The sequence below is a fragment of the Branchiostoma floridae genome, chromosome 8 (genome assembly GCF_000003815.2).
Source record: "Branchiostoma floridae strain S238N-H82 chromosome 8, Bfl_VNyyK, whole genome shotgun sequence".
NCBI classification, from domain to species: Eukaryota; Metazoa; Chordata; class Leptocardii; order Amphioxiformes; family Branchiostomatidae; genus Branchiostoma; species Branchiostoma floridae.
In genome coordinates this window covers 12761442-12786805 of record NC_049986.1, presented here as the reverse complement: position 1 = coordinate 12786805, position 25364 = coordinate 12761442, and the positions used below count along the sequence as shown (strand labels likewise).

Sequence of the window (25364 nt, the reverse complement as noted above, 5' to 3'; positions counted from 1 at the left end):
AAGTTTAAATCAGAAGAAATTCTATGCCCATCTGGAAAACTTTCATCAAAAGCTTAAAATGCCCGACATACTTGACATGTTTCTACCTACTGCAAATCTGTAAACAAATTAACTCTGTACACAAGCTACAAAGGAAGGCTCAGTAACAAGCTGACGTGGACAACAAAAAGTTGTGGGCTACTTCCTTAATTTCTACAACAGTCCCTGTTCTGTACAGCAGGTTTCAGTTTGATACACTGAGAAACTAATTGGGCAAATTACTTAGTTATTACTTTGCCGAAGCAGTATATACTGGTAATGTCCTTGGTCAATCATACTGCCTGAAAATACAGTTATTCCAGCTGGCTCAAAAATAACATATCTTTCTTGTTCTGAAATGATACTAGTTTAGCACAAAAGAATGAAGAAAGTGTGTTTTTCTTTTTGAAAACAATCTTGAAGTCAGTCAAGTGTACAATATGGTTTTCTGAGGAGTCAATAAACCTATGCAGGGTGCCTTTACAAAATGTCACCCCACCATTCCCACCTATTTGCCAGTTCTCACCTCACACAGCCTTGTTTGAGGACTGTACAGTGTTGGTTTTCCTTCTGCCTTGTGAAAAGCAGCAAGTTTTCCATGTGGATAGGATCAGGGTGAAGGGGCAAGGCACAAGTATGCCAGGGTTTTATGGGTGGATTATTGATGTCTGTGGGGACATTGCTAAAGGAATTGTGTGGAGCTATTTACAGGAAGAAAAACAACGTATCTTTGAAAAAATACCAAAACGTGGATTCCTTAGTCTTACTAATGGGAGAAGCACAGCCTTCAGAACTGGAGAGACCTCCTTGGAGAGAACAATACTATGCCGAAGAAATGACAATCAAAGTTACAGAGAGCTATGATAACAACATTTAATCAGTTTTAACCCTTTATTCCTAAAATCATTTGATCCTTACCAGACCAGTGCAACTGAAAGAGTGAAGTGACTACTAAGTTTATGATCTGGAGACTTTGACTTTTCAAAGTGTGTTTTGTAAGCCTAGCTGTGGTAGATCTAGCAGCTGTGTGGGAGATGACAAAAGTGTCGCCACTCTGATAATTCTCTACCATCGTCTTGGCTTTCAGCTCACCAATGTCAAGCAGTTGTGTAATATCTTCAAACTTTTCTCATACCAAATTTAGATGGAAAGCAACTCCTTTGACATACCATTTGTTTGACATCATTTTTTAACTTTAACATTTTATGCAAATCTAAATGTCACTTCAAATTGTTTTTTAGCAAGAGTTTTCATGAGATTTTTTCAGGTCTGCTCTATCTAAATGTGTACAAATACCAAAGTCACACCCTTGATTAACTTGTCTCCATCTAAAAAACTACTTTTCCACCATTAAATCTTCTTTTCACCTTGAACTTACTATTCTCACCACAGCTCCAGATGGCCGTGCCCTATATCTCCCATGTGTGACAGACCTGCCTAACTGCCTTGAACCACCTCTGACCCAGGTAAAAATACCCAACCTGCTAACTACCACCTTCTGGCCCAGGAAACACATTTTAGAGAGTCGTTAAAGTGTTTTGCTGATCCCTCAGACTTGTAATGTGGCTGTTCATCCTAGGACCACAACCTTTATTTTATGGATACCATTTACGTGCACTTCTTGGCCTACTTCTTGAAAAGAAACTTTTACTTAACCCTCATCCGACCGTTACATTTTTACGACGAATCTGACCGTATGGGGTCATTTTTGACCCCATTTTGTTTTGCTCATAGACATATTTCTGCTGGCTTATTTTGTCATTTCTATGTATTTACTGTTTCACCAATCTATGAAAAATATTTTGACAAGTTTTGGTGTCAGTAGTGCAACAATAAACAACCTGGTGCTGACCTGGCACAAATAGAAACGTTGCAATGAAGCCTTTGTAAAAGCGCTAGTTGCAAAGTGAAAGGATGTGTCATAATCATTATGGATCTAGAAAAATATGCACAGAAAATCAGAAAATAGCAAAAGAGGGTTTTGAAGTTGAAGTTTCTGTGCCCCAAACTTTTTTGATTAGCATGCTTCAATATCACAATGATATCTTTACTTTAAAAAGCAGATTTTTATGTCATCTTCTACATGACCTCAGTACTAAATGCCATCTGCCATATACCGTGTAATTTCTTCTTCTCGAATTCTCAAACCTCCTATCCTCATATCAAGGGTGACCGCCCAAGTTCACTGTCACAGTTGTTGACCACAGCTCACCAATAAATCTGTGACATCTTCTTTGTCTCCTCTGACCGCAGCCCATAAAAATCTCCCACTTATCTCCATGTCACATCTAACCATGACCTCCTCCAGCAACCCAAAACAATCCCTTTGACGTCCTGCCACCTCTATTACCCTGATTTATCTGTTGTTCCTCTTGGGAAACTCTTTGAACTTCATGAGCCACAAAAGACTTCTGACACGATTCTATGGGTCATCACCCCCGTAACATTGAGCATGGAATTTTGTTTCAACCTCACAATGTGCAAGAATTTTTGTTTTCATCTGGCTGAATAGGCCTGGTGACAACTGGGAGAATCATGCACACAGAGAGACATTTTCGAGGATGATAAAATACAAAAAGAACTCAAGCATTGCAAGTTGGACTGGCAGTGGCACATTTATATGTCTAGTGCTAGAAAAGAATGCCCCAAAGGCTGGCATCTAGGACTAGTTTCTAATAAAACTGACTGGACTGCCATGAATAATTAGCAATAGGCTGATGCTGCACATGCACTGGAAGCCTCATATTCAATGTCATCAAACCAGCGTGACACCATTTGAACTTAAAATCTTGGTCTCTTCAAAAAAGAAATGTAATACTTTGCAATCTAGCCAACACACTTACCTAAACCTCTAGTCTTCTTAGCCTGTCTATTAAAGCTGACTTCATCCTCCCAACATGCCTTACAAGACCATGGGAACAGGTACCAGGTCTGGAAATATTTGCCCCCTTTCCTGCACCCTGCCCTTATACAGTTATAGTGTGGGACCTTACAGTTCTGGGTCCCTTCGCTACTGGGCTTTACTATCAATCTAGGGCAACTTGACCAAAAAGCATAATTGAAATTTCTTCAAATATTGCTTGGGCAGCCTCTGATATTCTTCTGCTCCACCCCCTACAGACCCCACTATGCAAACCATAATAGTCTTGCTGTCAATCAAACTGGGTTGATTGATTGCATTTGGCCCACTGTTGTCTTTTCAGTATTGTCAACATTGAACACTCCAGTGGTTTTGCATTGTTGGCCCCATATGGAGGAAGGAAGGAAGGCTAGAATTCCCTTTTAATTGGAATAACAACAAGAAGTCTTCCAGACTTTTAGTCAGATATGGTCTGCTACCATGTGTGAAGATCTGTGCCTAAAGAAAATGATTGCCTGATACCATCCCTATGTATGCAGGCTAGCCTGGATGCCAGACTGTTTCCAGGGCCTTCACAGGCCCTAGGTCCAGGGCCAACAAGGCCACAATAAAATTTAGCCTTTGCATAGACCCTGGAAACAGTCTGGCATCCAGGCTATACAAAGATGGCAAAAGGCAATTTGTCCCAGTCTATCTTAGTCTAAGCTTTACTGTACATAATGTTCATAATGATGACAAGTACTTTGTATGTGCATTGTTTATAAATGCTCAATGTACAGTATCAAGATACTGTACATCGTACTATCGTTTGAAGGCTTGGCAAGCTCTTTTCAGCAACCACTGACTTTGATGTCCTATCCTAAAACCTGCAACCCTTTCTTACACACAGATTAGGTGAAGAAATACAGTCTGGATAAAAACTCTTGAATTCTGCTTTGTCCATCATTCAACTTTTCTTGTTTGACAAGAAACATGCAAAACTGCGGAAATGGCTGTGAACCTCAGCCCACCCATGTTGGAACTGCACGGTACAGGAAGTTTTGGGTAGTACCAGAGCAACCTGTACGCTTTCAATCTTCAACAAATCTCTTCGGTTCTTTCGCTGAAGGGGTGGGAATGGCGCAGTTTATGCAACACAAGTTTTGTAAGTGATAGATGTGTGAGTGAAGTTTGATAGCAGTTTAAGTACTTAATCAGATTTGTTGGTTGGGTGCTCCTTGAGCTAACAAGGCCATGGGAACAATCAAGGCTCATTTGGGGATGTGATAAAGTATCATGAAAATAGGTCATGTTTATTATTGAATTAGTCTTTCTTACTTTCTCTCTGCTCTTGCTCCAAAAGTTAACGGTTACAGACTCCAAATATAAGTTGGTCCTAAATCTTCTCTGCCACACAGCTACCTTTTATCATGAACACCATGATTGACTTTTAGTTTGATAGTTTAAAGTGTAAGTGTTGCTGCTTTCTCTGGATATCTTTTCCTTTCTTCAAGTCTTTCCACAGAGCAACTTCAGGTCAGAGGGGAAGGAGATGGGCATATGGTTTTGTAACTGAAGGACAATTTAAAGATGTTTTTGAGTATAAGGTTTCACCAGAGCGCTAACACAATTGGAGCAAGGTTGTGGGAAAAGTGCAGCAGTACCTACTAGGTCTTTCCCTTCTTTACCCTTAATTATGTAGATTATAAAAGACAAGAAGGCAGTGTAACTTACCTCCACCCCTTTGTAGTTGCTGAAGAGATCAGAGTACTGCTTGAGGCCCAGAGAGTCCAGCCATGTTGGGATGCTGGGTGAAGAAGTCATGCTGGAGTCTGTGGTTAGCATGATCCACCTGGAGAATAGAGATTAAGATTTACGATCAATATGTTGGGGGCCAATTTTGTTAATTTTCCAGGTAAAATCTGTCATTTTAAGCTGATGAAAGCACATCAATTTTCATCAATTTTCTGTACTGAAGTTCAGGTTTTTCCATCCCCACCAGCAAATTTACATCCCAGGACAGAGGTACAGGTCCTGGAGACAGCCCTGGATGGGACATAAACTAACTATAGTATAATACGATAGAATCCAGGCTAGGGCTCAGCAGGTGTTTGTTGTCCTACAACATATCATGTTCACAGCAAGTCAGCTCTATCCTATGTAGGACATGCCACAGGAAAACCCAAGACTGTTGGAGGCCAGCCAAGGTGAAGACAGGCCCTGCCTCCCATGGAGGGACCCAGGGTCATCACATCAGTACTCATCTGCATCCAGGGGACAATCCTGCATAGTTCACATGCCTCGGGGCACTGAACTCTATTCTCCAAGCAGAGGCTGGGTTGTGCAAATAGAAGTGTTCTGGATTTTTGATGACACACTTCTCACCACTACTATCTCTGCGACCAAACCAACACTTGGAGAATAACTGAACTCTATTCTCCAAGCAGAGGGTGGGTCTTGGATCTGGATTTTTGATGACACACTTCTCACCACTACTATCTCTGTGGCTCAACCTCTGCTTGGAGAATAACTGATCTCTACTTGTTCAGGGTATTGTATACAGCTGTGTGTTGTCATACATAGCCTTGTAAACAACTTGTAAATATGTGGTAAAATGCATCACAGAAATAAACAACTCAAGATGCATTGTTCCTATTAAGTAAGGTTCTGTAAAAAATAAAATGAATTCATCATTGGGTCAACTGCCTACCAGTACCAATACCACTTGCACACTAGCCTTCAGCTTACTTGAGGGTCTGCATGCCTTTTTCCGTTAAGCGTTACGAGCCATTTTAATTCACCGTTAATCGTTACCGACCCTCTCTAATTCAACGTTAACCGTTATCGGTATATTCTTCGTGAAGCGTTATTGGTCGTTTTAATTCAACGTTAACCGTTATTTGTTATCCCGAACTCACCGTTAAGCGTTACCAAGAAATTCTTCGTAACCCGCTATACACGAAGTCAAATGCCAGATAGAACCCCGGAAAATGGAGGAAATGGCGTTTCAAAGGGTCCAGATTTCAGAATTTTTTCCGAGCCTCCCGGCCTTCGGCTCTGGACAGGGTAAAATATGTTGCGGAAGCGTCGCCCTCAAAAACTTTATCACTCATACAGATTTCAGTGTACACTTAGCTTAGGGTCTCATTGATGAGTTTCTTCTTCCCATAGACTTCTATGTATTAATTCGTGGTTTAAATGGGCGCGTTCATAATGAAGCTACGTGAAATTTCAGCAGATTTTTCATTCTATGTCAAGCACATTTACCCTATATCGTGGGAAAAAATTGCCAATGTAAACTATACATAGGAACTTTTTTTATAGCAATTACAAACTACGATTAGTCAATCCCCACAAAAGGCACTTTTTCGCTGCTATTGTACAACCGCACCACTCAGAACCCACGACTGTGTACCTCCGACCTAGCGCGCGGCTGCAAAACTTTACCTGCTAATTTCTTCAGTTACAAATAAGCTTTCACCAATCTAACTTTTGAGATCAGTTCCGCTGGCTAAAAGGGAATTTCTCACCGCTAAAAACATGCGTCCGTGCAGCCGTTCATTTTTGGCTCGGATCTCTTTTAGGGTCCCCACTAGCGGAGTAATACATCAATGAGACCTTAGTTTCGGGCAAAAAGTACTCCTAGAATGCACAAAATGAGGTTTCTCCGGACCTTCCTTGCGATGGCTGGTGCCTTTGGCGCTCAAGATGACATGGTGAAAATATGTGGGGCGTGGGTAGGCACAAAAAACTTTTCTCTCTAATAAAATGTCATTTAATTTAGCTTCGTCTTACAGCAAAATGTGTCCTTTAAAATGCAGTAAATGGCGTTTCAGACGGTCCAGATTTTAATTTTCCCGGACTTATATTGCAACGTCCTGTGCCTTCTGAGCTCGAAATGGTAAAATATGTCGGGGGCTCTGGGGGTAGAATCGAAAGCTATAATCATTGTGTAATTTGATGAAAATGTCAAAATCAACCTAGCTTAGTCGGCAAAATTTGCCGAAAATGCAGGAAACGGCATTTAAGAGGGTCTTGATTTTAAGATTACCCCCGGACCCCCCTGGAATGCGTCGAGCTTTCGGCGCTCCAGGTGCTGAAACTCACAATAGTCCAATCCCCCCATAAGAAATTTGCTACCGCCGTCTCTGTGGCGGGCCGGGAACTCTGCCTCCGTCAATTTACAGATGTCATGGACAATGCCCCTGTCATTCCTCCGGGTTCTGGGCACCTTTTGCTTTGTCATTAGTCGGATATTTTCCCCATTGATATAACTACTCTAGCGTTGTATAAATAGGAAAGCACGTCAATGTTACTTTCAACGGTGTTATGTTTTGTAACTCCTGAATTTACCGTTAAGCGTTACCAGGCCTCCTGAATTTACCGTTAACCGTTACCGGGCCTCCTGAATTCACCGTTAAGCGTTACCAAGACCCCCCATGCAGACCCTCTTACTTGACTGAGAGATACTAAAAATGGCCAGACGTATCATTTGCTGATTGCTCCTCAATCCTGTAGGTTATTGAGGTGTTTGGAGAGGCAGTGCTGTACAAGCAACAGCTGCGAGTACACTACTGGTTTGGTCACCTGTAAGGCCACACAACTTTAATGACTTGATTACTTGTTTACCAGATTCCTTCCGACGTAATCAGGGCATGGAGGAAAAATAAAACCTGTGCTCCCCCATTGAGATACTAGATGAGCTGGTTGGAAAAACAGAAGATATTGAATAAGATCTTCTTCCTAACTATGAACAGCATCATGATATATGAAGTATTGGGTCAATGTAAAAAGTTCTGGGTAGTATCATATATATGTAAATGACAATTAATTAGTTAACCTTTATCTTTTCAACAAGCACAGGATAGACCCATTAAAGAAAATACTGGTAGTTTTTTTTTCAACCTAAACAAGATAAGAGAAAAATGCCTTCACAGAGGTTAACAGTCAGATGTGTGGATGACATCCTACACACTGTGAAACATTTGGGGCAAAAATCTGCATGTACTCAGATACCAGGGTTGGTGCGCTACAAAAACTACAGGTATGAAGTAGGACATACTGGGAGCAGAAGAACTGGAACAAGGCCTCATCCTAAATCTAGGGACTTTGGACATTGCTGGTAGTTTGAGCAAACAAAACAACAAGGGATTTAAATCAATTGCATGGTTTCATACCTATATTCAGGATGAGATACTAATTAGCGCTAATTGATTATGATACCTCAATGCTCATTTCAGTCATAAACTGACCGCCATGGTCTCTCATACTCCACTTTTCTTTCTCTCCCACACTGTGACTTGTGCAGAATGTCTGACATGAAATAGGATCTACAGAACTGTTGGACCCTGACAGAAGGATTTGTTCAGGAGAAGTAGTTCAGATTATGCGGCCAGTGACCCGCCCCCTGGGAACCAGTCTCTCAGGAATGCTGCACACCAGGGGACAGCTCAGGCTATCAGGGGAGGACGATAAATTGTGTTTTCTCCATTTTATCGATCAAAATTTGATTTTGTAGACTTGATTGCCTTTTTTCTCTGCATGTTACAGATCATTTTTGAAAAGAGGTTTGAATGCTGCAAACCAAGGGGACAACTCAGGCTAAACTGGACAGGCTATCACTGACTGGGGAGGATGTTTAACTTTGCTTTTCCTTTTTTCCTATCAAAATTAGATTTTTGTAGACTTGATTACCTTTTTTCTTTGCGATGTTACAGATCTTTTAAGAAAAGAGGTTTGAATGCTGCACACCAGGAGGGCTGCTTAGGCTAAACTGGACAGGCAATCATTCACTGGGGAGGTGGATCATAAATTTTGCTTCTCCTCTTTCCTTTCACAATCTAATTTTGTATTTAAAATACTTGAAGTCTTCTTTGACTTTTTTCTTTCAATTTCAATTTCAAACGGGTTTTTAAGCTGCTCAGTGCAAGGTCAACTTAGACCACTTAAATTCTTGGCACTGGACTACAAATGGTCACCACTGGATTGGGACAGCATCTCTTCTCTATAGGTCAGAAACATACATTTTGATTAAGACTCAACTCACTTTGACCATAACTGACCCAATAGGAGAAGCTTACAGAAGTGGAAGATAATGCTGGAAAGCCCTTTCCTGAAGTTTTCTTTCACATAACAAGATACTTTATTTACTACATTTGGTAATGTTCTACATATCACCAAAACTTGTAAAATAAGATTTTTGCATAGGTTAAAATATTGCAAAAAATGCAAAACAAAATAGTGCAAAGTAGCGCTTTGTCCTTCTTTGTCAGTCAGTCGACAAATTTCTTACAGCAGGAAGAACGTTGATCCATGAGGTGGATTGACAATTCTGAAGTTGGACTCTGAACCTGGAACAGTCCTGGTTTTAGCACAAGCCGCATGCTGGCTCCTGGGGTTACAGAAGTATTGGTTTTCAGCTTCCTACTGTGATGGGGGACCAGACCTGAACACCACAGGGTCAGCAAAATGCTGGGTTTACAAATTATGTTCCACTTGGGCCAGACTGAGGAATTACTCTGGCACCAGCCTGGGTTGAATGGAGTCGTCAGGACACATCTCATGGTCCCTTTGATTCATTTAACCACCAGCTATCAGGAGGACACTTAGTGATTGATAACGAACCAACAGACCACTTTGGATTTGGTGAAAAAGGGAAAAATGAACTATCACAATCTTGAACAAGGGAGCATCATAAAATACAGATCACAAGTTGTTTTTGCACTAGTGTAAATTGCCATAAAACTGTGACATGTGCTGAATGTATGGCCAGAAAGTAATAAATTTACCAATGGAAAGTGGCAACCAAATCCACTATTATGGTAGTAGAAAAACATACATTTCTCAATGTATGAATGTCAAAATAATAAGATACATCTACTTTGATTTAGTTCAAATTCATAAAACGAAGTCTTCAAACAATTATCTTTGCAAAACAACCAGTGATGTTTAACATTAAGAGAGATCCCCTGATGGAAAGTCATGGAAATAATTTGGATCAAACATTAGAGGTTCAAACTTGTCTAAGCCAAGTTCAGGCTAGATGAAAACAGCTCACGCTACAAAGGAGCTAGGATCAAAGATGTCTTTTGAACCCTGTAGTCTGTACATGTTTGGGCGCAACTTTCAAAAAGTTCTTTCAGTGATCGATTGCCATGGATTCCAGATGTTATCACAAATTGCAATACCTTTTCAAGACTCAAGGTCAAGGAAGAAAAACAAAACTGCTACACAGAGAAAACACACACAGCTGTGAAAAAACTTGGCTTTCCAAAGCTTTACCATGAATATGGGGGCTCATACTCCTACTATACAGATGGGCATGTTTCAAATTCAAAACGTGTGCCCAGCAAAAATTTCTGTCCCCATTTACTGACCTTCCTGGCGGTGGGCATGAGCAAAACCACTCTGACTAACAAGAAAAGACAAAAGCTCATAAATCTTTCCATTAAAATCAATGCAGGAACAAACTTACATAATCATAACAGCTGCCAGGGTCCTACAATAAAAGATCCAACTTGATGTGAAAGGAAAAAAATTAAGTGAAGAGTTTGAAAACATACAAATTAGCATCCTGCATCCTGTGAGGTTTTCCGTGGTACAAAGACCCCGATGTTTGAAAGACAGAGCAGAACTGATGTTATTTACCGCTGCCTACTTCAATATCCCATGTAGGCGCATGGCCCTGCATAAACAAGGACCAGTGGAGTGCCACTCTCAGGGCAAAACAAATCTGCAGGGTAAGGAAGGACGGCTACACAGATAAGCAAAATAGCCAAGATAAACAGGTATACTGCAAACAGATTACCAGTACTCTAGATACCAGCATTTCTCCACATTCCCGACCAACACAACAGTTTACCTGCCTGAACACTGGAAACACAGCCACCATTTAGAGCTTTTTCTGGAACTTTTCTTATTGAACTACTCATCTGATAAAAACCCTTCCACCATTTGAAAGTTCCTTTATCCAGTTACCATGTCAACAAGGAAAATTCCTCAGGGGGAACACAGTACAGAAGCAGTGAACTGCAGCAGACACTTGTCAAGGTACTACCACTAATTAAAAGCATCAACTTCTGAACCTACAAGCAATTACAACACATTCCTCTATCTACTACAAGTACAGTAGATACTTTAGGAATTAATACAATAATGCATTGCACTTACCCAAAACTGGCAAAAGATTAGGAAGACCGACAGAATTCCAAAGCCAATAGAGAATTCCCTAGATGACTTCAAGGAAGAAATGTTGCCAACCTGGCAGACTTAAAGTTGACTTTGGAAGTGAACTCAGCACGTGCACATGGGGAAGAGTTGACAGCTAGCCCAGTGGCTCCCTGCAGCAGTACAGGCCCTGCAGTGTGCTGGTCTGTACTGTGCGACCCACATGTGTTACAACAATGTTTGTTGGTGGGAGGAACCATTTGGGTAATGGAGAGGGGGGCAGCTTTGAGTTCACAGAAACAGCCCTTATGGCAAAGCTTTCTATTGATATAGATAAGAAGCAGGCAGTAATGTAAGACACTAATGAATATCTTCAAGTTCAATGCTGTTTATGAAAATTACATTTCGAGACTTTTTAGACATAATCTTCTACAGCTTGAAAATTACTTGTAATTACTTGGGAAAATCATGCTAATTGAATACAGCCATGATATGAAGGTGATAAGAAAGATGGTATCAAAATATTTTGTTTTTTGCACATACCGGCAATGCCGTTTAATTGGGTTTTACCATAATTACCAATATCACAAATGTACACCATTGCCTGCCTGGTTTTGCATAATTCTGGGCTTGCCACTACCTCCTGCCAGCATATAAGTTATAACAACATCGGCAACACTTCTCAAAAACCTGTGAAAACCTTCAAGCCAGCTGATAGCGATTGAGTGGTGACAAGATTTGATGGAGGAGGGGGGTGGGCACATTGGGGATTATCATTAGCCCAAATAAATAAGATAAATTATGATGGAGGAATCTTTGTTTGGATGATAAACACAACCCATCTGGTTGTCTAGGCAGGAGATTTTCCATAAAGGAAAGATGACATCTTATAAGGGCATTTAGACTTCAGTTCCTGACAAAAGATTAATGGATGGGTGTGATGATAAATCACTGATAATCAAAACCTGTGTGAGGTTAATTTTCTAGTAATCTTTTGCTTGGTCAGACAATTGTTGTCAAACTTTATTCATAGAAGAAGATATGGGATGCATTAAGATTTAATATACAGCAAGCCAATATGATGAAGAGAATTTTAAGTCCTTTACAAATACTAAATTACAGTTTAAATGAAGAAGATGCGAACCAAGAAAGAGTTAATTTGTCAGTTGAAATCATCCAATGGCTAATACATGTACTGTATTTTCTTCAATAAAAGTTATAATACCCTAGTGTATTGAATTCATGACACTCTTATATTCAAGAAGAAAAACAAAGAAAGCCCAAACAATACATCTGCTTGGAGAACATCAATGCCCTCCACCATTTCTTATCAAACAACAAGTGATTGACAATCCACAGGAAGACTAGTTGTGATAAACCAATGGAAAAAGGCGTTGATGACTTGGTGACAAATTCTTTAGCGACCCTGTGTTTACATGGCTCCTCTGTCTAGTAAACACCAGAGGTTTATCAGAAAGAGAAAATTCAAAAGAGAAAATAAATTCTAAGTATTTGAAAATGTCTTTATGTTGGATTGTAATTAACTGAATTTACGAAGTTGCAACAGATGCCTCCCATCAAGAACATGATATGTCCCGGATCCCATACCTTCTACTGGTACTTCATGTTTGAAAACAAACTTCAAACAAAATATGTGACCAGAAATTCAACTAGACTGTGTACACAATTTCTTGCTGGCTGGGGTTAATGACCCGGGCCCCTACAACCAATGTGGGGCTGGCCGCTAGGAGCGCGGCTAAAATTAAACCTCTCATGGCATAATCAACCTCTGTGAAAATTCAAGCGTCCGAAACTGCCCGGACGGCGTCTACAAGCGTCCAATGGCGTCCGAGCGCGTTTCAGACGTTCTGGACGCGTTCATTGCCGTCCGAAACGGCCGCGGACACATCGTGAGCGTCCGTGCCGTTCTGTCAGTTTTTATGGTGAACGCCCGAACGGCTGAAAGACCTTCCATTGCCGTCGGAGACGGCCACTGATGGGGCTATAAAATACTTAGTCACCCGACGCCGGCAGACGGCTGCGTCTTTTCTTATGATCCCCACGGGAAACATGACGTTTTAACTTCTGCACATGCGCCAATTTCAGCGGGTGAATTCGAATTTCAGACCGTTGAACACTCCGGCGGTTGCAGGACTTATGTTCAGAAGGTGACTATTTCTGTGGATTTCATGTCCGTTTGTTAAATTTTGCGCACTTTTGGACCAAGGACTTCACGTCTAGACGTAGCAGCTGATGTTTGTACGACATTGTGATGAGGTTGGGTTTACGGCGATGACTGTATCCGTTATTTAGACTAAAAAGAATGTACAAAAATTATTTGTCGTGCGCCGACAAGGGGGAAAAATTATACTACTTACTCGAAGCAGCAAACCTTGGACAGCAGAAATCACAGATGTGACAGACGTCAAAAGAAGCAGCGGTTCTTCCGTTAGCTGATTGTCGATACTTTGCAGGCGCCGGTAAGTGAATACTTCGCATTTTATTCTAATTTTTTGTACAATCATCTGTTGCAAAGTTTACCGACGACTTGTTGTTACGGGTGCCCTCCCCACATACGCGAAGAAATGATAAAATTTAGGATCTTGTTTTGATGCCACAAAATAAAAAGAATTATGAACACGTTGTAGAATACTTGTAAAAAATATCTGTTGTTTCTATTAAGAATGATAATGCTGTTAAAATGTAGATTTAGACAACAGATAATGAGATAGCACCTACCGATTTTGCCGGTGCCAATCAAAATCTTAGTCGGCTCTTCCAACTACTTGGGGTTAGGAACTTATGAAACGGAAGACTTTATTTCGCTACCTCGAAATAAAAAAAATGACTTATGATCTTTGTAGAAAATTTAACGTTATTTCACATTTATATATCCAGTCTTTAGCAAATACTGGTGCAATTAAAATTTACGATAGAAAATTTCAAACGTCCTGTATTTACCTTTGATGTTATGTGGGCTCGTCCATTCTGATGTAACGTGTCGGCACGGCGGCACAAAAAGCCGCGGACACGATTGAAGGCCGGATTGAATTTCGTACATGTAGCAAAGTTGATTAAACGCCGCGGAGTACGTGTAAACAATTTACGAAGAAATTTGTTCAAGTTGTGTTTGATTTTAGCTAAACCTGACGGCCCGGTGGTGGGTGGTCTTCTACAATTCACTGCCTGGCTGAATATTTGTTTGATTGGTATGTGGCAACGCTTGTCCCAACAGGCCATAAAATTATAGCCGTGACCGGACGGCGTCAGAAACGGCGTCCGGGCAGCCGTCTACGCACGTTCCAAATTAAATGCACCGGCCCGTTATGAGTTTCTACCGTACTGCCTGACTAACTAAAACTGTGTCTTGAAGAAAAAATATTTTGCTAGGAGTTTGGCCCAGATATTAACCTTTAATAATATAGCGATGACAGCCTCTTGGCCTTTCATTCCATTTTCTGTCGAATTTTGCGATCTGTACCCCCCGTGGGAAGGCGTGGTGGAGGCTACCGCCCGTACCAGCGGCCTGGATTACGCCGTTTATGCCCGTCGCAACCGGCGTCCGATCCGTCCCAGCACCCTGGATTACGTCATTTACGTCCGTCGCAATCGGCGTCTGGTCCGTCCGCAGAGACGTCTGTTCCCAGCGGGGGGCCCGCCCGACGGAGCGCGGGAGCGTCCGGCTGCCCGCTTTCAGACGCCGTCTCGGACGTCCCGAACGTCCGACCGGACGCGTCTAAAGTGCCAATCTAGACGCGTCCAAGCGTTTGTTATGCCGTTCGGACCGTCTTGGACGTTTCGTCGGGCGTTCAAAAGCCCGTCCCATGCCGTCCGCCGCCGTAACCGTCCAAAGCGTCCCAATAATTTAAGACGCCTTGGACGGTTGTCGCAAACGGCGTTTCGCCGTCTGAGACGCTTGAATTTTCACAGAGGAACCTCTTAAAAAATCTGCCTGAAAAATGAACTTGAGCAAAGGACTGAAGAATGGCATGAGAGTTATGAATTCCTAACATAAGATGACTTCACCCTTCCACCAAGAGAACTCACTGAATCAAGATTTTTCGCCTGTCACTCTGGAGAAAACCTTGCCGCGAAATCTTCTCTAACAGAGCCTACTTAACGATTTATAAATGAGAACATCCAGTGAGGGAAAAGTGTACCATAAGATACGCCAATTCTCCACACATTTACGTGCCTGTAGGGGTGGGCACTGCTTTTGCTGAGGTGACAAAAACCCTATGTAGACTTCAAGACAAGCCCATTGTTGCACCCCAGACATGAAGAAAATCACCAAAAGAGCAGAGGGATTCCTTGGCAGGAATTCAATTTACCAGTTCCATCTATTCTTAGGGCCTCTTCATCTGTGAAATCTGTGCCACCTACAAATCCGTCATCCGTGACAACTCCTCTTTCACTCAGGCTTTGCTTCATAACCACGGCCAGAAGTTTTGCAAGGGGAGAAGAAATAGGAAAAGTAATTTGTTGTTGTTGATTGTTGAAGCCAGAGCTGATAGAAATTCAAGAGTATCAGCTTGGCTAGTATATCTTCCAGTTCACAACCCAACTTTGGGTGGTCTCCGTTCCAGTGGATTTCTTGCTCCGTAAACTCCGCAAATTTTCCGATAACATATCATGTGTTGTGTTTACAAGAGCGTATCTTTGGCATATTTTGTTAAGTGCAGACAACAACATTGACATGGCAAAATGTCGACGAAAAACTAGCTATTCCAGTAATAATTCCATACTGTTATACTGAAGAAAAACATCAGCCCCAGCCCCAAACTATCATTGTAATGTGTGTTAAGTTAGCACCAGACAACATTAAATATCTATTGTCAGATAACAGATTTGTTTCTATCCTGCACTGTTCATTAGAATCAAATTAAGAAAATCAAGACCCTGCTTGCAAAAGCTTTCATTGATGATATATCGATCAAATAAGACCAAATAGAGTGAATAGCATGATAATGATGAACCCACTGATAGCAAACCATAATATAGGCTGATCATGAAGAAATGTGGCTTAAAGGGGTCCTTACATAGTACTGACCGATTAGAGTACAGCCACAATGTTAATTTAGGTATTTAAGAACTCCTGCTGACTGGGTAGTGACCATACCCTATTTCCAACCCAAACTCTACGGCGTAGTCAACTGAATTTTGCCCTAGCCTCCAGTCCCCGCAGTTTGTGGGGAGGGCGGACGGGCCTCTTACTCTTAGGGGTCTCTCCAGCTGACGCTATAGATTTTAGTACGAGGTACCACTTGGAGGTGAGTAATATATACTTTACCTTTGTTTCACTTTTGTTATTACAATACCAGTTGTATGATTTTCTCACCTGTGCGATGCATTCCATAAATCCTATGTAAAGATATGCAAATTGTGTAACTCTGCCTTACTCCCGTCCTACATAATATTTTAGCATAGTAATATCATTCTCTGCACAAAGATGGCCAAATCCATGTACGTGAATTTGGCAACATTTGCCATAGTCATACTTCAGTTTGCATATCCTGTAATCAACATGAGCCATGTCACTGGTCTCAGTCTAATTCCACTGTATACAAACTGTCTGGCCATGTCAACTGTACCTACTTCAGTGCCGTCACACTAAGTCACCACACTTGTACTCTGCTATTCCCATTGGGTGGAAATGTCAGGGAAAAGAACACCTCAAATGCTGTGACTTCGACTTCAGTAAACTGTGTACATCTCTGTTTCCACACTTTGCTAATTTTGTCTGGCGATGTTGCAGTCAACCCTGGGCCTAAGGACCCATGTGGCATATGTAATAAGTGTGTGCGGAAGAATCAGAAGGGAATATGCTGCGACTTATGTGATAAGTGGTTTCATATAAATTGCACGGGTATGGATACCCATGAATACTTCACCCTAGCGAACTCAGATCAGTATTGGTATTGTAACCCCTGTATGCTTCCTTGCTTTAGTGATTCATTTTTTGATTCTTCAAGCAATGACAATAGTACTTCTAGTAGCGTCTCTGATATTGTGAATGACGAAGAAATCTTGGAAAGTACTGATAAGATACCTCCATCAAAGGGCCTAACCATTGTACATCTCAATATCTGTAGTCTGTATAGCAAGTTGGATCAATTGTATGTATTTATGTCTTCCAATAATGTTGATGTTATGACGGTTAGTGAAACCCACCTGGACAGTACGATCCTGGACTCAGAGCTACATATAGAGGGCTATCACCTGTACAGAAATGACAGGAACAGACACGGGGGTGGGGTTGCCATATATGTGTCAGAGGCTTACAGCCATACAGAAGTACCTGAGCTAAAACAGCCTGGCCTGGAGGCAGTTTTCTGCACAGTAAACATACCTTACACTAAACCCATCACCATTGCTTCTATATACAGACCACCATCAAGCCCTGTGGAGTTTTTCTCCTTGTTGAGGGATGCTCTTGAGAAATGGAGTCTGACCAAGTCAGACTCCGAACTGTTTCTTCTGGGCGATTTCAATGTTGACATTAACTCAAACAGTAGTCCAGGTGCTAAGTCTCTAAAATACCTAAGCCGTGAGTTCCAACTACAGCAGGTAATTAATACACCTACTAGAGTAAACCAACATTCGAGTAGTCTTATAGACCATGTCTACTGCAGTGACATACATAGAGTTAATGACTATGGGGTAGTTAATTGTACCCTCTCCGATCACTATGCAGTGTACTGTATTAGAAAGGGTAAACGCCCAAACTCAGCCCCTAAGTATGTAACCTCACGCAAGTTTACAAAGTTCCAAGAAGAGGACTTTCTCACTGACCTTAAGGCTCTTGATTGGAGCCCGGTTTACCAGGCTACCTGTGTAGAAGAAGCATGGTCAATATTTAAGTCCTTCTTTATCACCATTAGTGACATTCATGCTCCCTATATCTCCAAGCGCTCTAAAGCTATGCAGCCCCCCTGGCTCTCAGCAGACATAAAGAAAATGATGTTTGAAAGGGACAAGATGAAAGCTAGGGCTCGGAAGACTGGGGACAGCACAGACTGGGAGGGTTACAGGGCCACACGGAACAAAGTAAACAGACTAGTTAAGCAGGCAAAGGCCAACTACTGCCAACACAAGCTGGAAAACTGCTCGTCAGAACCAAACCGAATATGGACAGCAGTTAAGGAAATCTTACCCAGAAAGAGCTCTGTTATTACAAAGACTCTCAACTGGGCAGGACAACATCTCTGTGATCCACTCAGCATAGCAAACTGTTTTAACAACTTCTTTGTTACAGTTGGCAGGAAGCTTGCAGAGAGGTTCACACAACAGACACTGACCCTACAGTGCCCCACAGTGTACAGACAGATCTCATCCACCTTTCAATTCAAACAGGTTAATGATGACTCTGTGTTTAACAAACTCAGTACATTGAGCAACAACAAGGCAACAGGTCTTGATCATATTCATTCAAGACTATTGAAAGCTGCAGCTCCCTGTATCTGTAAACCTGTCACTCACATATTTAACATGTCCCTCTCCTCAGGTCACATTCCAAAAGAATGGAAAAGGGCCAGGGTCACACCTATACACAAAGGGGGGGATCAAGATGACCCAAACAACTACAGACCCATTTCAGTGTTACCAGTGATTATGAAAGCATTTGAAAAGGAAGTACATGGGCAGTTCTTAGAATATCTGCACCAACACCAGATTCTTGCTACCCAACAGTCAGGTTTCAGACCTGGACATTCTACAGCCACAACCCTTATTGATGCCACAGATTACATGTTACACAACATATCGAGTGGTAAACTCGTGGGGGCCGTTTTCTTAGATCTGAAAAAGGCATTTGACACCGTGGATCAGAATGTCTTACTACAGAAACTGTCCTGGGTTGGTGTACATGGGGTTGAGCATCACTGGTTCACTGATTACTTGGCTGGAAGAGAACAAACTGTTAGTCTAAATGGCTGTGAATCCGACTTCCTACCAGTTACATTAGGGGTACCCCAGGGCTCTATTCTGGGCCCCCTACTGTTCATTCTGTACATAAACGACTTACCGTCATCAGTCTCTACTGTATGTAAAGTATGTCTGTATGCAGATGATACTGCTATTTTCTGTTCCAGCAAGGACGCTAGAGTCATAGAGAACACCTTAAACTCTGAACTAGCAAACCTTGCCACATGGCTACATTCAAATCGTCTTACACTGAATGTCGCTAAGACTAAGTGGATTCTATTCGGTAGTAGTGGGAAGCTAAGAGCAGTACCTCCACTTAGACTCCAAATTGATCAGGAAACAGTTGAACAAGTGTACCAATTCAAATACCTAGGTGTTCTCCTTGACTGCAATATCTCATGGAACGAACACATTGACATGGTATGTTCCAAGGTATCACAGAGAATAGGTTTGCTAAGACGCTTAAGATCATGTCTCACTGTCAACATTGCAAGTATGTTATACAGATGCATGATTCTACCACTACTTGAGTATTGCGACATTGTTTGGGAAAATTGTAACATCACCAAGCAGCGACAACTTCAGGTTCTTCAAAATCGAGCTGCCAGGGTCATCCTACAAATGAAGCGACGATCCAGTGTCCAAGACCTACACAGCAGACTCAACTGGAAGTAATTCTTACGCAGCGGAGAAAGGAACACATGTGTGTGATGGTCTTTAAATGTATTAACGGGCTTGTCCCGACATACTTGGATACCACCTTTGTACACAACTACCTGTTACACAGCCATAACACCAGACAAGCCTCTTTGCTTCATAAACCCAATTACACAAACACAGCTGGCCACCGCACATTTGCATACAGAGGAGCAACATATTACAATACCCTTTCGGCAGACATTAGATATGCACCAACTTTACGGCAGTTTAAAGCTGCCCTAAGACACACTCCTCTGCACATGGACCTCTGACCTCCACCGTTGACGTTTTTAGTTGACCTTGACAACTGTTCTTGGTAAAGACGCTTCGGTTTATTTGTATATATTGTTTGTTGTCCTCTGGTTGTCTTACTGAATGTAACACGTTTCGTTTTTGTTATTTATGTAGTGGGCCCCCTTGGAAATCAACTTCAAACAAGTTGAAGGGGCTACCCACATGTTTTGAGATGAATAAATAAATAAAATAAAAAAAAAAGGTGTCCGAAACAGGAGTTGAAAACAACAATGAAGTCTACCTGTCATGGTTTAGTGTACTTGGTCATAATTGGTGACTTCCTATGTTAAAAGGACAGTGTAAAGTCCGGACACCTGTCTAACAATCCCTGCACTGTCCGGCCCTGGAAAACCATCTTGTTTGCTCTTCACAGAGCAACTCTTGTGGAACCTGGTGGAACTAAACGCAGGGCTGAGAGAGGGTATCAAGATGCTTTCAGGGTGAATCAGGAGGTACTTATCTCAATGTTGTCGAAACAAAATGGTACTTGATCCACCTAAATGCAGGGTAGGCCAACAACAATGTAAGGATGTAAACATGGCGAAATACATCTCCAAGTTCGGGGGTGGCCATGCTCTCCTAGAATTGGCATCGCATTGTATGATATAAACCCAAAAGGCCATGGATGAAACCGATGTTACTCACATGTGCACTGTACTGCAGTGTAAAATGGTAACGAGGCACTTATTCTTCTAAATTTGAGTAGTCCACTAACATGCTTTCAAGCACTGTCGAGCAATTGATTACAGATAAAGCGACAATTCATGGTAAAGGAGCCGTGGAGAGGACCGGGGTCTTGAGTAACGGCACAGACATTATGTCACCCCTCTTGAAGGTATATTTGAACTGGTCCATTGTTGGACTGTGCTCAGTACAAGGCCTTCACGGTGTGTTTCAGCCTTCAGGCCTGAAAACATGGCCTTGGGAAGTGTCACAGCTGACAAAAAATAGCCACATGAACTCCTGAATAACAAAACAGGGCTTAACCTTTTAGAATTGAAAAAGGAAAGTGTCACACTGTTCTCAAGTAAAGGAAAAATGAAGACAAAAATGTGTTCTTGTGCTTTAAAGTGAAAAAGCAAAAGAAACCTCTTGAGATTTAGAGAAAAAAGCTAATTTCTTGTTTTATGGCCATGCAATAATGAACGTAAAATGCTGTACAAAAATTATTCTCTGTTAAAAGTTGAGTCCAAAGGCATAAATCTACTTTTTTTACTTCAATGCCAAAATGTCACATTGCTTCACTGTTTGACATGGTGTTAGGTCAGGGTATTTGTCTGTTCAGCATTTATGCCAGTGCTTGTTGGGAAACGAGAATGCTATAGAACCAAAAGGCCTGTATAACTAGTTTAACTGCCAAGCCGTCAGAAGCACATGCTACAAGACCTACCATTTGACAGCCCCATAACATAAGAGCCCTTTTCTAAATACCCAATACTTTCAAATAGTTCACAATCAATGAAAGAATCTACCTTACCCCAAATCTGTAGTTACGTTAACCAGCCAGGGTAGTCTTACAAAAAACAACAAATGCGGGAAGTTCCTCCGGCCCGGCACAGTGCGGAAGTGATGCCCCAATGATAGCGTACCCTCTTTTTCCTGGGGCGGTGGTTGTGGCCTGATTACATGCTACGCAACAATGTGCTTCCAAATAAGGTAATGCCCCATGGGTCTCTTGTCCATGCTGACACCTGACTGGATTTACGTGGGGAACGTTACTGATTCAAATAAGCCTCCAGAAAATCACAGGAAATATGTTTCACACACAATTTGACAAACATAGTTTACAATATTCCAGCAGGTGTAGCTACATGATTATAATTTGGGCATAAAGAATGTAGAACACATTTTTCCATGCTGTTTCAAATTCATTGTTTGCTTTCTATTCTGTGTGATAGAAAAGAAGTGAATGCAAAAATTCTCAATGAACCATGAGTGAACCATCATCATATAAATCAATTACCGAAAGTAACATGAATCTACACATGATGTATCTCTGACAAGCTATAAGAAATAGGAGATTTTCTACAAATTGACTTCAATTTCAAACAAAATGTTGTGATGAACTAAGAAAGATAGAAAAGAGGAATATCCAGAAGAACTGTAACGTGTGAAAGATCAGATCAGAAGCTTTGACTGTGTGCTATTATTTTCATAAAAATGATATCACATACCAAGGTGTACAATATTTTTCTCTTCCCAAATATGATATAGGAAAAAGTAGAAAGTCAAAGCTTATGAAAAGAGACATGGTATTGCATCATACAGAAAAATAGCTTTATCTGCCTGCCTATCTTGGGTATCAAAAGATTTTTGAAGAGGGAACAGAGGTAGAAACTAAAAGAAACTCACCAGTCTTCTAAGCTAGCATAAACAGCAAGCCAGTGTGAGAACAATGGAGCCCAGGTCGCTGGGAGTCCGCTTGTCCAGCCCAGCACAAACGCAGCGTGTACTCAATAGCTGACCCTTCAAACAGTGGTCAGTCAGGGTGACTCCAACAAAGACTGCATCACCCTAATGGACAGGAAATATAATGGAATTATGCAAATGTAATCATGTCGAATGGTCACGCTTTTGACTGGTGGTCAGACAGAGGTTCGAGCCTGATTATGGAGATTACAGCAGTTCTCAAGTGGACTTGCACACAAGTGCTTTGTCAATGGCCAGGGGATGGAAAGTTAAAGAACCTCCTTTTAGTCCCTTTAGTATTGTTGTTGGACAAAAGAGGGGAGATATTGAATGTCTTGTAAGGACAGCATATGAAATATATTGGAGTCTTAGAGGCTATTTCACAAGAAGACTCAGAGAAGAAAACACACAATATGTTGAATGATTTTGACATTAACAACTATTAAAGTTAAGTAGTACTACAGTGGTTAACATTAAAAGGAGAGGATAGTATAGCACTTTTATGTCATAATTACTTATCAAGGACGTTATGTAATGTCCTTGGTCATAACGGTTACATATTGCTATCAATATCGTTGCCATCCTTGTGGAAAACTAATTTAAAAGTGTAAATGCTAACTTGTAACAGTTACTGTGTACAACCCAACTGGCAGCCCCTCCATGATGAATTATGTTACAAACTTTTTCATGAACTTAACGTATAAGCCGGGTTGTCGTTATGTCGGGCAATGGAATAGATTCTGAATTACAACGTGGCTTCCATAAATTGCAATGTTACACTACATTTGTCGGATGAAAGCCGCGAAAGCAAAGACTGAAACAAACTTGTTGCACCACGAGCCCATCCCCAAGATCTGAAGGTCAAACTTGTTAGTCTTGTAAAAGTTACTTTGTTGGCTAAAGTTGTGTAAACGTTATTTGATTCTTTCAATCACAAAACTGGTTTAGACAAAGCTTTTGGAAGTAATTGGCAAACGTACAGGACAAGAATGAGATTCGTAATCAGGATATCTAATCGTGTAAAACGGTACCGTTTCATCAAGTCGTAGATCCGAACCGCCTGATGATTTCGATTCATCAGACCGATATCGATAGCAATATGGTCTAAAAGCGCCGCCTTGCAGTTCACATACAAAGTGCAAGCTATCATTGGTCAGTGGTCTAAAAGCGCCGTCTTGCAGTTCATATTCAAAGTGCAGTAAATATGTAGCCAGGAAACGTGGCGATGAACGTGGCACGGATTACTGTTTATAATAGAGTTTAAACAACGACGCCATGACAGCGTCGACTTCAACGAAGACCCAGATTGTTTCTGCGATGTCGAAGCGTCGCTGGCAGTGGCTTGCCTTTCTCGGGCTGTTCCTAGGATACTGGGGGAGCGTCTTCTGCCGCACGGCAACGGAAGCTGTTATGCCCGCCATGATGCAGGACAAAACAATCCAGTTCGACAAGGTGAGTCCGATATCCACAAAGGGACCTGTCTTTCTTTTTTCAATGAAGTCAATCATAACTGTGTAACAAACCTTTAAAAGATGTCTACATAATGCCAATTCGAAATGCATACGAGGCATATGACCGGTCTTCGATTTAAGGTCTCAGAACACAGTTTTTCGCCTATGGGGATTTACATGGTTAAGGACCCCAAAGTGAGGTGGTTCGACGACTCAAACCCTATAGAAAGGTGCAGATACAATTTACAAGAATTTAGTATGTTGAAGTCGAGGGTACTACCTACAAAATATCTGAAAATGAGCATAGATTTGCCTGCTCGTTTTTCTATAAAAGACACTTTGATTTGACCCCCAGCGGAGGTCATGGAACTGCAGGCGACGAACAGGAAGTGCCGGTAACAGTATCAAGGCGCAAATTCCCGCTGGCCGAAGAAGCAACGTAATCCAACTTATACCGTATCAACACCGATATGTTCCTCTACCATTCACCACAGTTTCCACCTCGCTGTTGTGCACGGAAGAATAACTACGGCCTTTGCAAGTACAGCGGTGCACTATTTGAACCCGAACTACTTTTGGGGACGGGGGTCGCGTATAAATACTGTGTTCTGAGACCTTGAACCAACTTGACCTTGGATTTCTTTTCATTCATACAATAAAACTAGTCAAGATATAAAACCGTACCAAGTTTTAGAGCATAAATCCAAATGGTTCCTGAGATATGGCCAACTTTGCACTTCGGCGCCTAGCACAGGTGTCGGCCCTGTACAAGGACTATCTGAGGGGCCGCTAATTGGTGTTATTATCTCAACAAATGTAATATTCTGGTTGACTTTTTCTGCTACAAGGTGCTTGCCAGACCATATTCTACCGTTCTGGGTGATTGGGGTAGGGGGGTAGCCTTTTTTAGGGCGGAAAGGGGGGGGGGGGGAATCGAGCGGGCTTTGGACCATACTAAGTCCTATACTTAAGCATAGGGAGCGGTCTTGGCGGCCGTTGCCATGGTAACGGCGGGTCTGACGGTAACAAAAATGTTACAGATCAAGTCAGCCAACGTCAATTCCTAACATGTCAGTCAAATTCAATGCTGTTACCCATCCCTGGGGAATTCACGCTGTGGTTCAAGGTCTCAGAACACAGTTTTTCGCCTATGGGGATTTACATGGTTAAGGACCCCAAAGTGAGGTGGTTCGACGACTCAAACCCTATAGAAAGGTGCAGATACAATTTACAAGAATTTAGTATGTTGAAGTCGAGGGTACTACCTACAAAATATCTGAAAATGAGCATAGATTTGCCTGCTCGTTTTTCTATAAAAGACACTTTGATTTGACCCCCAGCGGAGGTCATGGAACTGCAGGCGACGAACAGGAAGTGCCGGTAACAGTATCAAGGCGCAAATTCCCGCTGGCCGAAGAAGCAACGTAATCCAACTTATACCGTATCAACACCGATATGTTCCTCTACCATTCACCACAGTTTCCACCTCGCTGTTGTGCACGGAAGAATAACTACGGCCTTTGCAAGTACAGCGGTGCACTATTTGAACCCGAACTACTTTTGGG

At 41.7% G+C, this 25364-nt stretch overlaps 2 protein-coding genes across 3 annotated transcripts in view; one reads left to right on the top strand and one right to left on the bottom strand.

Moving 5' to 3' along the window:
• Window positions 1–23498, bottom strand: part of LOC118420611 (breast cancer anti-estrogen resistance protein 3 homolog) — a 49586-nt gene extending 26088 nt beyond the window's left edge. Inside the window, exons 1-3 of the mRNA XM_035827456.1 lie at window positions 23380–23498; window positions 22292–22453; window positions 4592–4709 (exon numbers count right to left, since the gene is read on the bottom strand). Coding sequence (XP_035683349.1) covers window positions 4592–4702 — 111 coding nt within the window. The 5' untranslated portion in view covers window positions 4703–4709; window positions 22292–22453; window positions 23380–23498. The remainder of the gene's footprint in view (window positions 1–4591; window positions 4710–22291; window positions 22454–23379) is intronic.
• An 18-nt stretch (window positions 23499–23516) lies between these two features.
• LOC118420608 (probable hexose phosphate transport protein) overlaps window positions 23517–25364 on the top strand; it is a 9751-nt gene continuing 7903 nt past the window's right edge. For both annotated transcript variants that reach the window (XM_035827451.1, XM_035827450.1), the window contains exon 1: window positions 23517–23800. In XM_035827451.1, the coding sequence (XP_035683344.1) occupies window positions 23624–23800 (177 nt within the window). In that variant the 5' untranslated portion in view covers window positions 23517–23623. The remainder of the gene's footprint in view (window positions 23801–25364) is intronic.